Source organism: Monopterus albus, unplaced genomic scaffold, assembly GCF_001952655.1.
Source record: "Monopterus albus unplaced genomic scaffold, M_albus_1.0 scaffold264.1, whole genome shotgun sequence".
Taxonomy (NCBI): Eukaryota; Metazoa; Chordata; class Actinopteri; order Synbranchiformes; family Synbranchidae; genus Monopterus; species Monopterus albus.
The window spans coordinates 986,742-1,002,677 of record NW_018128144.1 but is presented as its reverse complement, the minus strand read 5'-3'; the positions used below and the strand labels follow the sequence as shown (position 1 = coordinate 1,002,677).

Here is a 15,936-nt window from a genome sequence, read left to right as displayed (position 1 = left end):
GAACGCCTTGGCATTCCCCTGGAGGAGCTGGAGGAAGTGTCTGGAGAGAGGGAGGTCTGGGCATCTTTGCTTAGACTGCTGCCCCCGCGACCCGGTCCCGGATAAGCGGAAGAAAATGGATGGATGGATGAATAGAGCACTGTCCTCCACCTTGAAATTCAGTTGTGGCACAGATAGAGTACAGATGTCTGTTTACTCATTTTGTGCTGCTTCTGTTTGGGTTTCTTGAATGACTGGACATTACTCTGACATCTGCAGAAAGCTAGCTCCTGAATCCAGCAGGTAGCTCCAGCTCATCGAGTCAAATGCAGTGGATTTGATACCTTGTTAACAAACACGAAGTGCAGTGTTTTCCATTCTGTCTTGCTCTCAGATGCAACAATGGCATAGCCAGTGGCAGCTAGCCACCCCGAGACAGGACACCTCCAGTTACAACAGTCCCAAAACTGCAGCATGTCAAAGTTGTTTGTGATTCACAATTGCAATAACACTATGTACTGCACTTTAGGCATTTTATACATTGTGCAAAACACAGACGGGATGCCAGTGTATGATGCTTTTCCTCTAGGACAGTTTGTCCATTACTGACTCCATCTGATATCTGTGTTGATATGTGACTTACAGAGTAATGAGGAGAACTCGCTGGTGGAAGAGCTGAGAGTCCAGCTGGCTCAGAAAGAGAGGGAGCTGCAGTTGATGAAGGAAGGAGCAGAGGAGCTCAACTTACTCAGACAGCAGAACTACCTACTGCAAAGCAAGGTGCATAGACTCACTCACAGCCCAGGACCTTTCAAAGCCAAATACTATTTACATGTGCTCTGGCAGTTTTTGTTACAAACATTTATTACTGACATTATGAGTGTTTACTACATTTTGTGATTTAGAGCAGAGCTGGTTGAAATATGAATTACTGACATTCTGAGTGCAGTACTATCAGGTGTGGCTGTAGTAGGACCCCAAGGGTTAATATTTAAATTATGAATGGCTGTAGAACCACTGTCACAGCTGCCTGATTATTATATTGAACAAACTATGGAAAACCACCTCCTGGCCTTCCACTCTTCTGTGAGAATACATGACAGTTTGTAAAGGTTTCTATCAATGCAGAACTTGAAGACTGGGAAACAGGAAAAGGAACAAAAACAAAGTAGTAAGAAAAGAGAACGAAGCAAGCAGACTCTGAGTTCAAAGATGGTCGCTGCAGCTGTTATCAACTCTGTTTTGTAGATGTTCCATGCCTTTCTTGAGCTGCAGTTAAACAGTGCTTTGTTCATGCTGGAAATGAGTATCTGCGATTCAGTGAATGTCCCAACACTCCTCTCTCTGTGGATATCATACAAAACACTGTAGGACCAAATAGAAAAATAAAGGAAAGAACATACTGCTCTTAGAAATGTTTATGTAGGCTTTGTGTGTGCTGTGTAGCTGTAGTGTTTATAAATAAAATATGTTGTTTTTGCAGATGGTCAGTATTGATATGCTCAGAATGCAGTGAAAGTGCTGGGCATCCCTAGTAGTAACTGTGGTACATGAATATGTAGTGAATAAGCTGTTTGTTTTTCCACTCTTTAGCTGCGAAATACAGAAGAAGAGAATCAGAAGAACAGATGGGCTGAGGCCACAGACCCTGCAACAGCGGAAAAGCTCCAACAGATTGATAAAGAAATGAAAGAGCAGGAGACACTCATAAAAGGTTACCAGCAGGTTTGTTTCCCTGAACTCTCACTGGTTTGACTTTAGGCTATACACTTGTAAATGAATCCATGCTTTTTTCTTTTTCGCTTTTTTCATTTTTGTCTGCTTGTTGCCTTACAGAAGAGCATTGTACATACACAATGAGAGCCACTGTACCAGAGTCAAATTCCTCCTGTGTTCAACACATCTGCTCAAAAAAGCTGATTCTGACTTTTCTTTAGTGCAGGTGAATTTAAAGTGATTAAAATGATGAGCTGATTAAGTGCATGACAACGCTCTCCATGATTTTAGATGCATGAGGGCATGACAAGCTATTTGCCCCACTTCAAAGTCATCATGCATGAGCTAAAAGTTAACTGACAGTAGATGGTGGTGGTCATGAAGATGACTAAAAAGATTTGAAGTGTTTCCTCCTTTTACACCAGTTTTTATATCTGCATATTCTGCAGACATGGTATTCATCTTCACTTAAGTCTTCCTCAGAACTCTTGTAAAAACGAGAATATGGCCACACTTCCAACTTAGTCTTCTTAGATGGATGAAAGGTCTCAAGGGCACTGCCGCTGCATTCTGCCATGGTTTCACTGACCCAAGCCAACACTCGATATAAAACTAAAGAAAGATGCAACAAAAATCTACTTGCGTCTCAATAGCTAAAGATGATGTTTTCTTTCCTTTTTTATTTTTTTCTTGTTCCATTAAGCCACAGTAAATTACAGCTTCTCATTTACAGGAGAATGAGAAGCTGTACTTGCAGTTGAAGGCTCAGCAGGCCAAGATTATTGCCAATGAGGAGGCCATGTTTAATGAAAACCAGAGGCTGTTGAATGAACTGGCTTTCACAAGGTTGGTTTTATTAATGCATCAGAGTTGTGACCTATTTGTAAATGCAATTGTTTGTGCCAATAATATTGGCCCACGTTTTGAAACTTCATATAGTTGTTTTTTCAGGTTGGTTTTATGGTTTTTGTATTCTTTATTGCATTTTTTTTCATCTTCATTTTTTTTCATTTTCACCAGGGAACAGCTGAATAAAATCTCATGCCATGTGGGAAATGTAAATTCAGTCAGCCACACTCAACGCATCACAGACTTGTTAACTCAAATAAATACATTTCAGGCAAGTACAGCTGTCACTGAAATACTGTTTACTGAAGATTTGACTCGACCCCCTCACTTACCATTAAAATGTGACTGTGTGCAGGGGAATGAGGCTAAGCTGTCCGAGGACATTCACAGACTGGAGCAAAAAAAACTGACTCTGGAGGTAGAACTGCAGCAAATGAAGAAGGAGAGAGACCAGGCTAAAGCCAAGGCTATCTCCACCTCAGGTAAAACTGGACACAGAACATTGGTGGAATTTCAGTCCAAAGACTAAGGCCGTTTTCAGATAGGATGCGATGGGTGCTGCACTCCACTATCAAACCATTCATGTCTATGTGTTGTGCAGTGCAAAAACATATCTGCGTGCAAGGATGCACGTGCTGTCCCTGCAAGCTGCGTTGAAGTTTAAAAAAAAAAGTTCAGTCTGGATACAGTGCTCTGTGATGACACATCAATGCGTCCAATTGCAGAGAACCTGACAGATCACAAAGGAGGAGACACATGGAGGAGAAGCTGATTTTGTCAGACCAACATCCTCTTCTTCTTCACTACAACTCATCTCCTCTTCCTCATCAACACAACTAAAGCCAGAGCTTTTTGCTGACATGTAGATAGATAACATCGTGTATCCATGTCCACTGCTCGAAAAACTAGTTAATATCTACTAACCACCTCATGGAAAGCTATTTGGTCACCTAGCAACTGGCACCCAACATGTGTGTAATTTGTGCATGTGTGCCTTCCTCCTCTGTGCTGCCCCCACCCCCCGTAGCGAGTGCAGTGCATCCTATCTGAAAATGGCTTAAGGCCGTGGGAAGTAGGGGTGTGAAGGATGTTGCAGCACCCCTGTAAAATAGTAGATGATCTTCATGTCTGCCACAATTATAAATTAAAAACATAAGCATTATTTATTTAATATTTTTTAATTTAATTGTAATTGGGTATGTTCATATTCTAATAATATTTTGATCTTAGTAAGCAGTTAAGAGTGGATCTTGGGTTCCACATTTGCAAAGGGTTTGGCCAAACCACATCTGTTTGCAACAAGTACTGTATGTGACCTTTCTCAGAAAATGGTGGCGCAAAAGTGAATTTCGGATTTCTTTATTTAAACATCAGAAAGAGCAAAAACTAATGGATCAGAAGCAATATCTGAAAGCAGCACCAGCACCTGTAGCACACATGATAGCCCATGTACCTTATACGAATACACAGAGACATTGTCAAGCAATTGGATGATAAGAAGTTTCATCATTGTAAACCCTGAAGTGCAAGAACATTTTAGGAGAATTAACATAAGACTAATTGGTCTATCATTAGCCTATTATTAACTCTTCATTTGATGACACTTTCTTTGCCTCTTATACTGTATTAGTGGCTGATGCTGTTATCAAGATATTTTGTAAAGCTGCCTTTCATAACATCCATTGTATAGCCAATGCATATGCTGTGCACTTTGTGTATGCTTTCTGACAGGTCATAGCCTGCTTTGCAAGTAAATAACAGTGTTGGTGGTCGCTATTTTATCATCCATAGTGTTTGTTGTGTTAATCTGGCTTTGATATGAGCCAGTGCACAGCCGCTGTTCTGTGTGTGTGTGTGTGTGTGTGTGTGTGTGTGTCTCCTATTTTGTGTTTAATTGGCCTACATGATTATTATTCCTTTCATAGGGTAGTGTGATACTGTATGTTCATCAAAGTATACAACACATTTTTTATATAATCACATAGGAAAACATGCACAACCAATTTTGCAGTAAGTATGTTATTTATACAGATCTTTCACATAGGTGTGTTTAGGGTGCTGTATGGCAAAGGCCACTGAAAACTTGAATATTAAAAGATAAGCATAATCTTGAGACAGTGTATATCCATTCTGACCATGTTAGGTGATCAAACTTTTGAGATGCGTGTATTAGAGGACAAGCACAGAGAGAAAGTGGCTGTACTGGAGAAGAAGCTGCAGTGGTTTGCTGAGAACCAGGAGCTGCTGGACAGAGATGCTGGCAGACTGAAGGCTGCTACAGCAGAGATACATAAACTCAAAGAGCAGGTGAAGCCCTGATACCATATATACTTATTATCTCATTTACCTTCAGTATAACTTATACAAAGTCATCCTTATACAAGTGTAGCCTTACTGTTGATAACACACCTTCACAAAGTCAAAATTACACAACCCAATTTTGAATTCTGTTTTCATGTCTCCACAGGGGACATGGCCCAAATCAAAGAAAGTGATGCTGCTTTGTATGTAGGGGTGTGGAGTATAAGGCAACATCACAAATGTGTTTTGGTTGTTTTTTTCCTGGTCTATAGGACAAAATTACCAGATTTTAACTGGAAGAAGAAAAAGAACTTGTTACAAAGAACACTACATTGGCAAGAAAAAGTAATTGAACCATTTGGAATGACCTGCTTTACTTTTACATGAATTGGTCATAAGTCACAAATATAGACAAGCACAATGTGCTTAAACTGATACCATCCAAGCCATTAAAAATTGAAAGTACAGTTGGAAAAAGTAAGTAAACCTTTGGATTTCATAACTGGTTGAACCACCTTTGTCAGCAGTAACCTCAAGCAAGCGCTTCCTGTAGCTGTGGATTAGACCTGCACAACATTCAGGAGGAATTTTCTTCCTGACAGAACAGCTTCAGCTCAGCCATATTCTTGGGATGTCTGGTGTTCTCTGAGCTTAATCTACAGCATCTCTGAAATCTGGACTCTGACTGAGACACATCAAATGGCAGATTCTATAATGGATTTACTTTAATGTGTCACTGTCCTGCTGCATCATCCAACTTCTACTGAGCTTCAGACGGAGGGACAGTCACCCTGATATTATCCTGTAGAATTCCCTGTATATTGCCAAAAGTATTCGCTCGTCTGCCTTCACATGCAAATGAACTTGAGTAACAACCGATTCTTAATCCATATGGTTTAATATGATATTAGCCCATCCTTTGCAGCTATAACAGCTTCAACTCTTCTGGGAAGGCAGTCCATGGACTGTATTTTTATATAAATGGACTGTATTTTATATAGCGCTTTCTCACAGTGTGTTACACTGGCCAAAGCGCTTTACAGGAGATTATACACCATTCACCCATTCACACACACATTCACACACCGCTGACGAGAGGCTGCCGCACACTGGCGCCAGTCGAACCACCGGGAGCAATTTGGGGTTCAGTGTCTTGCTCAGGGACACTTAGGCATGCGGGGAGACCAGGAGTCGAACCACCAACTTGCTGGTTAGAAGACGACTGCCCTACCTCGTAAGCCACAGCCACCCCAAGGTTTAGGAATGTGTTAATGGCAATTCTTCCAGAAGCGCATTTGTGAGGTCAGACACTGATGTTGTACGAGAAGTCCTCCATAAAGTACACACCTAACCATCTTGCTAAAATGAGAGTTTGTTAACATGACATTGGTGGAGTGGTTAAAATCAGTTTTAATGACTTTAACCTAAGTGTATGTAAACTTCTGACTTCAACTATAGGTGTTTTCAATAGACATGAAAAAATGATAAATGTTTGTATGTCATTAGCTGAAGCACATTGTGTATTTGTGACTTAGATGAAGATCAGATCACATTTTGTGACCAATTCATACATAAAAAACAGGTTATTCCAAATGCTTCATTTACTTTTTCTTGCCATTGTAAACCTGTATAATTCACTAATTCAGGTGGATTTCGCATTTAAAACAGGCTACCCTGCCAGAGAGATGCTGCCATTGACACTTTAGTTTTATTTGTGATTGACTGTCTGCAGTTTAGAGATGTCTCAGTCACAGATATTAATAAATGTACTGAATTTTACAGTATAACAATCTTCCACAGTACAGATCCTGGTTTCCAATTTGTAGCTACACTTGTAACCTCATCTGCTAAAACAGAATTTACAGCCTTAATTCATAATGTTCTACACCCCTCCTAGATACATAAGTGCTATAAATAGATGTTTTTTGAGAACTGAACACTAATGCTTAGTGTGCCTGAGGTATGTGGGCATCAACTGTGTGAGGTGGCTGCTGATAAAAGAACAGACCTGGTATGATCCATGATGTGGGGCATTAAGGGTGGTGAAAGACAGTTTAACATTGCTTACGGTGTTGTACATGTTGCCTTCATTTCAGGTGGAAGAGCTAAAAATGGAAGTGAGAAAAAGAAGCAGCAATCAGCAGAGAAAGGCCAAAGAGAAATCTATGGACACAAAGAGGATGCAGGACCTGGAGCGACAGGTTTCTGACACAACCAAACAAGATAACTATTCAAACTTGTTACATCCCTTTACCACACCAGCTTCCATTTCTTCTCTGGTTAAGAGTGTTTCTGCTTTTACTAGGTGAAGGAGCTGGAGCAGATATTGGGGCATAGAAACCCAAATTCCCTGCCTGCTCTGATCTATGCGGCAGCCAGAGCTGGTGGTCAGAAGGATGGAGTCATATCTACGGCATCTCCGCCCAGCCGGATCAATACTTTCCTGGAGCGCAGGATTCAACGTCTGGAGGAAGAGCTGGAGAACCATGATGAGGAGGCCAAACACAGTCTGAGGGCCATGGAACAGCAGTTCCATAGGATTAGGGTACAACTGAAGTAATGAAGTTCAGTGCAGTAGTTTGTCAGCAGACAGTACTGATATAACAAGCATTTGCTCAATAATTGAAAAGACATTGTCATGAATCACATGAAGGGTTTGGAATACTTGATGAAGCCGCTGTATATGGCACATTCACCCAAAGTGTTGGTTTACTCATACAAAAAAGCCATGTATTCTCTTCTAGTGGTGTTTCCCTCCTCTCTATGCAGGCAGTTTTGGTCCTGTTTGTCCAGGTTTTGAGATTTCTGTGCACTGAAAAAGACATTTCAAACATTTAACTAAGACCTATCTTTCCAGAAATGTCCTTGTTACTCTGAGCAATACATGGAATCATTTATACTGGAAATGCTTCAGGTTGAGGAAATAGTCCCTGCAAAATCTGTTTGTTTTGGTAGATTATTCAGGCTAACAGTTTTTCAGTGGCAGAAATCCCCAAAACATGTACAAATAAAACTAAAATTATCTGCATGGATGGATGGAGTCAAGAGCTAAGTAAAGATATGTTTTTGTTTTTCCAAAGTAGTGGAACTTGTGGGGAAAACAGGCTTTGGCACTGAGAAACAGATACATCCCACTGGTGTACAGTCTTTTACAGTAAAGAAAAGCGAATTGTTGCCAGATTCTATTATATGTCATTAATAAAAACAGGCCTTTGCTTCCAGTTTTAAAAATTCAGTGCTAAATGTGATCATAGATTGACATAAGATCATTTTTATCTCATTAATATAAACTAAAATGACCCAGTGTTTATTAAATGAATTAAAAATGTATTCATTCAGAAACGCTTAAGAAAACAGGGTGAAATTTCAAAAGAAATAGCCAAGAAATACATGTCTTTGTGTGCTCTGTTTAGCTTCGTTACGAGCAGCAGATCTCAGAGCTGGAGCAGCAGCTGCAACAGATGCAACAGGCTGAAGCAGCAAGCTTAGCAGCTGGGCCCAAACCATGGATGACACAGGTCCAAACTCTGCAGGAAGAGCTACAGCAGCTGAAGGAAACCCAGCAGGAGAAAGAGAAAGGCCTCCGTGACCAGATAGAGTCGCTCCAGCAGCAGCTCAAACAAAAGGTTGTTGCAGGAGCTACTAAATACAAATAACATTTCTTAGCTTCACTGTTAACTCAGGCATGCTATCACAGATAGATCTGTGGAGATGAGTCAATGGAAGGTGTATTAAACACAGAAATGTGACATTCTTTGCTCTGGACCTTTGAAATATCTCAGTTTGCTGAATATTGGGCTATATATGCGATTAAAACAAAGTCTTACTTGTCCATACAAACCAATCTAAACCTTCCTTCCCCACAGGCCAAGCCAAGTCCAGGCCGACACCAGCGTCAAGCCGAGGCAGCATTTGGTGTTCGGATAGAGAGGTTAAACCAAGAGCTTGCTGCCAAGACACGTACCATTCAGGAGTTGACCCGCACTGTTGAGAGACTTCAGAAAGAGAGGAGGAGCAGCCCACGACCAGAAACCCGTTCTACAGAGACCAAACGACAACCAGACTCGACTTGTGCTACTGCAGCAGAGACAGGTGGAGGGGAAGAGATGTTTCCAGCTGCTCACTATGAGAAGACCTACCAGCCCACTGTCTTTACAGGTGTGAATGTGGACAGTTTGTCATGGTCAGCTTTGTTCTGCATGATTAGATAAATACTATTGTTGTGTTATGCCCTAATATCAGAATAGCAGTTCTTGTTAAACCATCCTTTGCTTAAACTGGAACCACCCTGGATTTAAGTCAAATCCAAACCACATTTCAAGCAGTGCAGCATGCAGTGATGGACAGTAAATAAGTACATTTAATCAAATACTGTACTTAAGTACAGTTTTGAGGTATTTGTACTTGATAGATGAATACTGAAATATTTCCATATGCTGCTACTTCATACTTCAACTTTACATTTTAGAGGCAAATTCTGTACTCTTTACTCCACCACATTTATTTGAAAACATGAGTTACTTTTCAGACTCAGATGAATTAAACATCCAGAATAAAAATAAAAATAAAAATCTAGAAGGCCAATCATCAACTTTACTGTTCCACGGTGGGAAATTCCCAAGCTACCCAGCAGTAGATCACGTTATATCCATATCATATAAGGTAGTTAACATCAGCTCTACCTTTACCAGCTGCAACATTAGAATGATGACCTCAATGTATTAAGAATTATAATTCAATAATATGATATATAAACGTGAAATGTGCCTTTCTGCATAATGACTACTTGGCACAAGTCCAAAATGATTAAAAAAAAAACACAGACTTGAGTGTTACAGGTCCTGGTTATGAGATAATAGGAAACTGGCCAGTGATGCCTCTTTATCTGAAAAAGGGAGAGTGCATGTTATTGTTGTCAGTGTTTTATCTGATTGGAAAAAGTAAAACAAAGACAAATACTTTTTACATCTATTGTTATTTTTTATGAATGTGACAGCATACAGCATTACATACAATGAGTGTATTCAGTTTACTTGAATTATACAGAAATAGCGCTTTATCTAAAAGGACAGTTCAGTTTTTCAAGTCTATATTAAAACAGCCCTTATGTACATTGAAAGTATTATTGGTCACTGCAAATCCCTCTGCAAAGTGATTCTAGTGTAAGAGATGAGGGTCAAAATCTGCTCTTAATGTTTTTTTTTTTTTTTTTTTAATTGATGCCTGTGTTTGTATAAGTGATGGCATGTGTTTAACGTCCATGTTCTGTATACTATGCCTGAAAGTGCTGCATTTATTCAATTGCTGTAGTTGAAGGCATTACAACATATCTGATCATTCCATTTTAATTTTGCATCCTTCTGGCAGGGAGTCATATCTCAGAGGTTCTGCAGGAGAACAAGACTCTGAGGCAGCGCCTGGAGCAGTTGCAGCTGCAGAATGAACACGAGAAGGAGGCATTACAGACTGAAGCTATACAAGCTAAGGAGGAGCTGTGCAGGTATGTGTATCTGTGAACACAAAATACATTTTCTGCAGAGCATGAATATGAAGGAGCAACAAGATGTTATGTGCTTGTTTAGGCTGAAGGATCTGTCTGCAGAGCAGCTGTCCTCTATGAAGGCAGAACACCTCAGGGTGTTGGACCAGCTGTGTGCCATCCATGCCCTGGAGCATTCTTCCTCAAAAGTTGCTGAACTGGCCAATAAGCTTAGCACTCAGGAGGTATGGGCTCACTAACCAACCACTCTCATGTCATCAGGAAGTACTGAAAATGTTTCTCTTGATTTAAACTTCACACTCACCTGCAGGTAATGGTGACACATTTGCAAGACCAACTAAAAGAGCTGCAGGGAGCCAAAAATGCACTGGCAGTATCCAGGACTCGAGAGGATGCTCTGCAGACGCAGGTGAGCCGCTGGAGAAAGGCTGGTGGCGTTTAAATTCTGATGGGTCTTTGTACTTTTTTTTTTAATGCAGGATGAATTACAAGGCTATTTTGCTGGTCAGTGGTCTTCCAGATTTGTTTGTAATCAGATATTTATTTATTTATTGGCAACCCAAAAAGAACTTTGCCTCCCACCTTATGCATCAGTTATCTACAGTATATTACTTTTTCCTGAATAGGGTCGCTGGAGCCAATCCCAGCTGACACTGGGCAAGATGCATGGTGCACCCTAGACAGGTCACCAGTCTGTCACAGGGCTGACACACGTACACTCGCTCCTACGAGCAATTTAGAGTCTGCCTCCCACCCTAGTCATGAACAAAGATATCCAAATACTTAAGTCAACACTGTGACAGTGACACACTCTTATTCCATCATTCCATTGCCAGCAAAAACCTTTCTGTACTCAAACCAGCTGGCCACCTTTTGGCTTGGGCTGCCAGGCCCCAGTACATGTTTGTTTCCATTGCACAGCGTGAGCTTTGCTCTTGCAGAGTACGTCATGGTGCCCTCTGTGGTGCGACCAGAACAGATATCAACAGTAGGCACTCAACAGAGCAAACATGAACTTAACAAACATAGTTGTTGTACTGGCCTCATTTCTTTATAATGCGCTGCTGTTTCTTCTTTCATTTTTTTTAAAGGCAGGTCTCTTTCTTTGACTGAGACACTTCCCCATTGTCTAAGTTTTCTCTCTGCCAATCAGAATGTACTGATGTAGCTGGCTTGGGTGGGGGCAGAGTAGCATGCTTTGGGACCTGCTTTTGAGCAGGGTCAAGTATCACGATTTTCAGCCTGAGCGTGGTCCATTTCTCTCTGGTCCGAGTCACTGGATACCTGCAAACCCTGGTATGGTATGGGTACAGTACAGTTCCCGGTGGCAGTGGAACACCGGTATTGGATTCAATATTTATTAAATGCACAAATATAAAAACATGTTCTAATAAAGGTTTCAGGCACCAGATTAGGGCTGCATGATAAATCGTTTCATGAGTGTGATTTAGATCTCTGTGTGATCTCATCTCGCGCAACAATAATCCTGCCATGTTTGCATTAGCAGGGAGATACCTTGCATCAAATCAAGCGCTCCCTTTTCCTCACTAAGCTGCGTTAACCAATAACGGGAAATGTGTTACATCATGTGACAAGAATGTAGACAGGAAGACTGAGTCAAAAACAAATCCAATGTGTTTGACATTATGATAGATGTTCTGTGCCCTCCTGCAAGTTTTTTCTATGTTGCCCTGTAGTTTATTTTATTTGAGCCACCACACATAATGCAATAAGTATAAACAATATAAAATGTTACAATCAAAGTAAATACAAACAGTATAAATAAATAAATATGTATTTAAAGAGTGAAAATGCTCAGGCAGAAGCAATGCTTGTTATAACCCCAAATCAGAAAAGGTTGGGATGGTATTTAGATTATTTTATTTTGTGTGTGTTTTTTTCCTCATAATTACACCCACACACAGTAGACACCCAAGATAAAATCAAATAAAAAAAGAGCAATTAATCCAAATACCTTACAATAGTATTTATCTAATCATGCAGAGCAAAGCTGACCTAATAACCTTATTAAAATACAGCATGTGGAATTGTCACTAACAGATTCATAATACAGTATGAATAACCAATAAAGAAAAGAGTCTACAAATACTTGAAAAATAAGCCATAAGTACAGGTCATTAAATATACCTACAATTAATGTAGATTTGAATTTAAAAAATAAATAAATGCTAAAAACAATCAAATTAAGTGAGGTTAAGAAGACTGAAGGGATGAAAGACAGGCCGGCTGCAGCCCTGGCATAGCTGCAGTGTTTGGTATCCAGCTGGTGATCAGAGGGCCATTGGCATGGGAGTACTGCTCCAAGTCATCAGTCATTTATTCCAGTAATTCAGTCCTCTGGTTACTTTGATTGTTTGTAAACCTCAGCTCACAACCTCCTCCATTAGACCCATGAGGGTAACTTGCTGTTTTACCACTTTGCTGATCTCCTCTGACAGAAAACTGGGGGAATAAAAAAAAAAAAATCTACACCGATTCCTCTGCCAGTATTTTGGTTTTAATCATTATCTTGTTTTCCCAGAAAGTCACAGCAAAAAAGATTTTGAGTAGACTTCATGTAAAACCACTTCGCTGTGCTCCCAGGGCCTTAACAATGTCCTTGATCGAAAAAACACCAAATTGACAAAACTTTTCAGAAGTATGGAAGTTGAACATTACTGTACCATCTGCAGTGATTTTAATTTTAAGTGAATGTCACTATAAGCTTTTAAAAACTTTTTTTATAAGGCTAATATAGAGGCTCTATGCAGGGAAAGGCACAGGCAGCCATCTTGGTATTGCCTTTTTTTTTCTTTTCTTTCTTTCTTTTCTTCATATTTTAACATTCACCTTGTGTGCAGTTGACCAGTCTGCTGAAGGAGCTGAAAGAAGCTAAAGAAGCTCAGAGCCTTGAAGCGAAACTTCTGCATAGCCTGGAGAGAAAGATCTTCAACATGGAGCTCAGGCACCAACACAGACAGAAAGAGCTACAGCAGGTGTGAATGACATAAGTTTTTTCTGTTTAGAAAAGCTTTAAGAAATGTTTTAACCACAAACATTTTCTGTTTCCTTGTGATTATGTACTGCTTTATTAGAAATCATTTTTGAGGTGCTTTTTGGGTTACTTTGGAGCCATTCTTGAGCCCCACAGGCCTTTCCACTACAGGATTTTTAACAGCCTGTAACATGAAGCTTCCCATAACCTGATCCTGTAAGGTCTAGGTAATAGTTCCTGTGTTCTGTTTGCCCATGCTCACATTCCGCTTGTTACATAGTAACATGGTATACCAGGATACCATCTTAATAGCAAGTGTGATTTTATGGGTTTAAATTTCAACAAATCACAATTTTACAGTCTAGATCAAGGAATGAATTGTCAAGGTCAGCATGATTCAGTGTTTCCGATTCACAAATCAAAAGTTGTTGGCTACTGGGAGGATATGGTGCCTGCATTTTCTGACCACAAATAGGCTGCTGTTCACCATTCTGTCAGACTGTGTTGTATTGTTGATGTACCACAATTTGCTGTTACTTCAGCTGGCACAAGCGGCATGTGCCAATTTTATTGGAATGGAAACCACGCCGATTTGGCACATAGCTGCACCATGCCGGTCACAAAATGCAGCAGTAGCTGCCTTGCTTGCTTTTCATAAATAATACATCTCCCCTTCTTGAACAATAATATTAATCATATCTGAGCTTTTCTTTCGTAAAGAGAAAGTAACATGCAGTGATGCAGTGTTTGGTTGTGCTGCCCTGCTATTAAAAAATATGCTACTATTGGACATGTCCCATGATTCTGAAAATGTCAAAGCTATCCAGACATTACTGGGAAATGTAATTAGTTTTTAAACTACTCCAAACACTGTGTACACAGTCTACATTTTACACAGACAAATACAGAACATTGCAGCAAAACACATCCTGTGTTTTAATTAACTATGTTTGCCATGTTGCAAACCAGTTGTTACATTCCTTCTCTCCCCGAGCATCTGAAGTAGCCTCTGAAGTGTGGAGAATACAGTGGAAACACAAGCAAGTTGTTAAGCTCCCGTAGTATCAAAGGCCTAACAGATACTAATAACTTGATGTCATTGGTGGATGGGACGGAGTAGATCCGTCACGAGTAGCTGATAAGTTATACGGAGTAAACGCCGTCATTTCCACATGCGCATAGAGAAAACAACATAGTTAAGTGGCAGTATTACTTACCGGGTTTCAGGTGATTTAGTGTATCTCGTAGGTTCAAACGTGGCGGCCATTTCTAAAGCCGTTAAATATGGTGATGTGTGTGTCATGTGAGTAGTCGTCACTGTGACGCGACTGGGATGGGGCGGAGCCTAGGGTATTAAAGGGGACCCAGGTCCCACCATGAGTTTTAGTTGGTTTTGAGCTGCATAGAAGGGTGTATCTGTCTGGGGGAGAAAATGTCTAAGAACTGTTTTAATTCGTTTTTGTAAATATTGGGCTATTTTTCACCTGAGGATGAGCACAATAAATTATTGGTTTTCACTGCATATACGACTACGCCATCTTTTTATCCGGGACTTAAAAAGAACCACGTCACAGTGACATAGATGACAGATGCAATATACAGTGTCAGAGATGTTCAGTGGACTGTGAATTGACTCATTGACTTTCTCACCTAGTAGCCAAAGCATTTGAAGGGTGAAGAATACAGAACTGAACAGAACTGACCACCCCTCTGCCTGCAGGTGATCGGTGGGTCGTGGCAAATGCGGGAGGCTAATCAGCATTCAGAGGTGGAGCGCTGGAGGCGTCTGGCTCAGGACAAGAATAGAGAACTGGAGGCTTTTCGGCTGGAGCTGGACTCTATCCTGGACATCCTGAGACATCTCCAAAAACAGGGAGTGGTCTTTCCTGCTCCTGACACCCCCATACCCCCTCTCACCCAGAGGACTTGATGCACACAGAAGGTTTGACATAAGCTAATACTTAGCTTAATTAGCTGCTTTACCATCAGCAATGTTTAATGTGGGTGAATCAAATCTGTTTTAGTACACATACTTGTACCTAGTTCTTATGGTTGTATGCATATTTTGTAGCTAGTTTCTGTTTTTATTTAATCTGAACTACTGTAATTTAAGGTGTGAAAATTTTATATTAAATATTTTTTCAAGTCTCATCTGTGATAAACCGTATTGAGAAACTCCTTGATTCACTCTACACTGGAACACCTGTCCTGATACCATAAATTGTTAATCACTTTTATTGGCCAAGCTGAAGTAAATTGAATCTAATCCACCCTATGCTAACATGACATGATTTCTATATCGGTACTATTCCAAAGACTTTGGAGGATACTTACGAAAGAGCTGGATCTCTTTTAGGTGCTAAACAGGTAAATTAACAGATGATAAATGGCAGAACTGAAAACATTTAAAAACCATGTTTAGGTAAACACAGCATCTATTTCAGGATGTTCCCACTGGGGCCCAGAATCGGGGAAGAGGGTTACAAATATCCATTCGAAAGTGACTTTCACTGTAGTTATTACTTGGCATTAGCAGTAACTTGAACACATCAGATCTGCTCTGCGTCTGCCATGTGGTGAAAAGATGGGATGACGA

General features: G+C 40.3%; 1 protein-coding gene across 1 annotated transcript in view; it reads left to right on the top strand.

Annotated features, from left to right (window-relative positions):
* LOC109972647 (centrosomal protein of 162 kDa) overlaps positions 1-15,498 on the top strand; it is a 41,509-nt gene extending 26,011 nt beyond the window's left edge. Inside the window, 15 exon segments of the mRNA XM_020621654.1 lie at positions 625-759; positions 1,573-1,704; positions 2,429-2,541; positions 2,716-2,815; positions 2,900-3,026; positions 4,688-4,851; positions 6,942-7,046; positions 7,151-7,390; positions 8,259-8,471; positions 8,712-9,003; positions 10,213-10,345; positions 10,428-10,569; positions 10,656-10,754; positions 13,207-13,341; positions 15,061-15,498. Of these exon segments, the coding sequence (XP_020477310.1) occupies positions 625-759; positions 1,573-1,704; positions 2,429-2,541; positions 2,716-2,815; positions 2,900-3,026; positions 4,688-4,851; positions 6,942-7,046; positions 7,151-7,390; positions 8,259-8,471; positions 8,712-9,003; positions 10,213-10,345; positions 10,428-10,569; positions 10,656-10,754; positions 13,207-13,341; positions 15,061-15,270 (2,340 nt within the window). The 3' untranslated portion in view covers positions 15,271-15,498.
* The last annotated feature ends 438 nt before the right edge of the window (positions 15,499-15,936 follow it).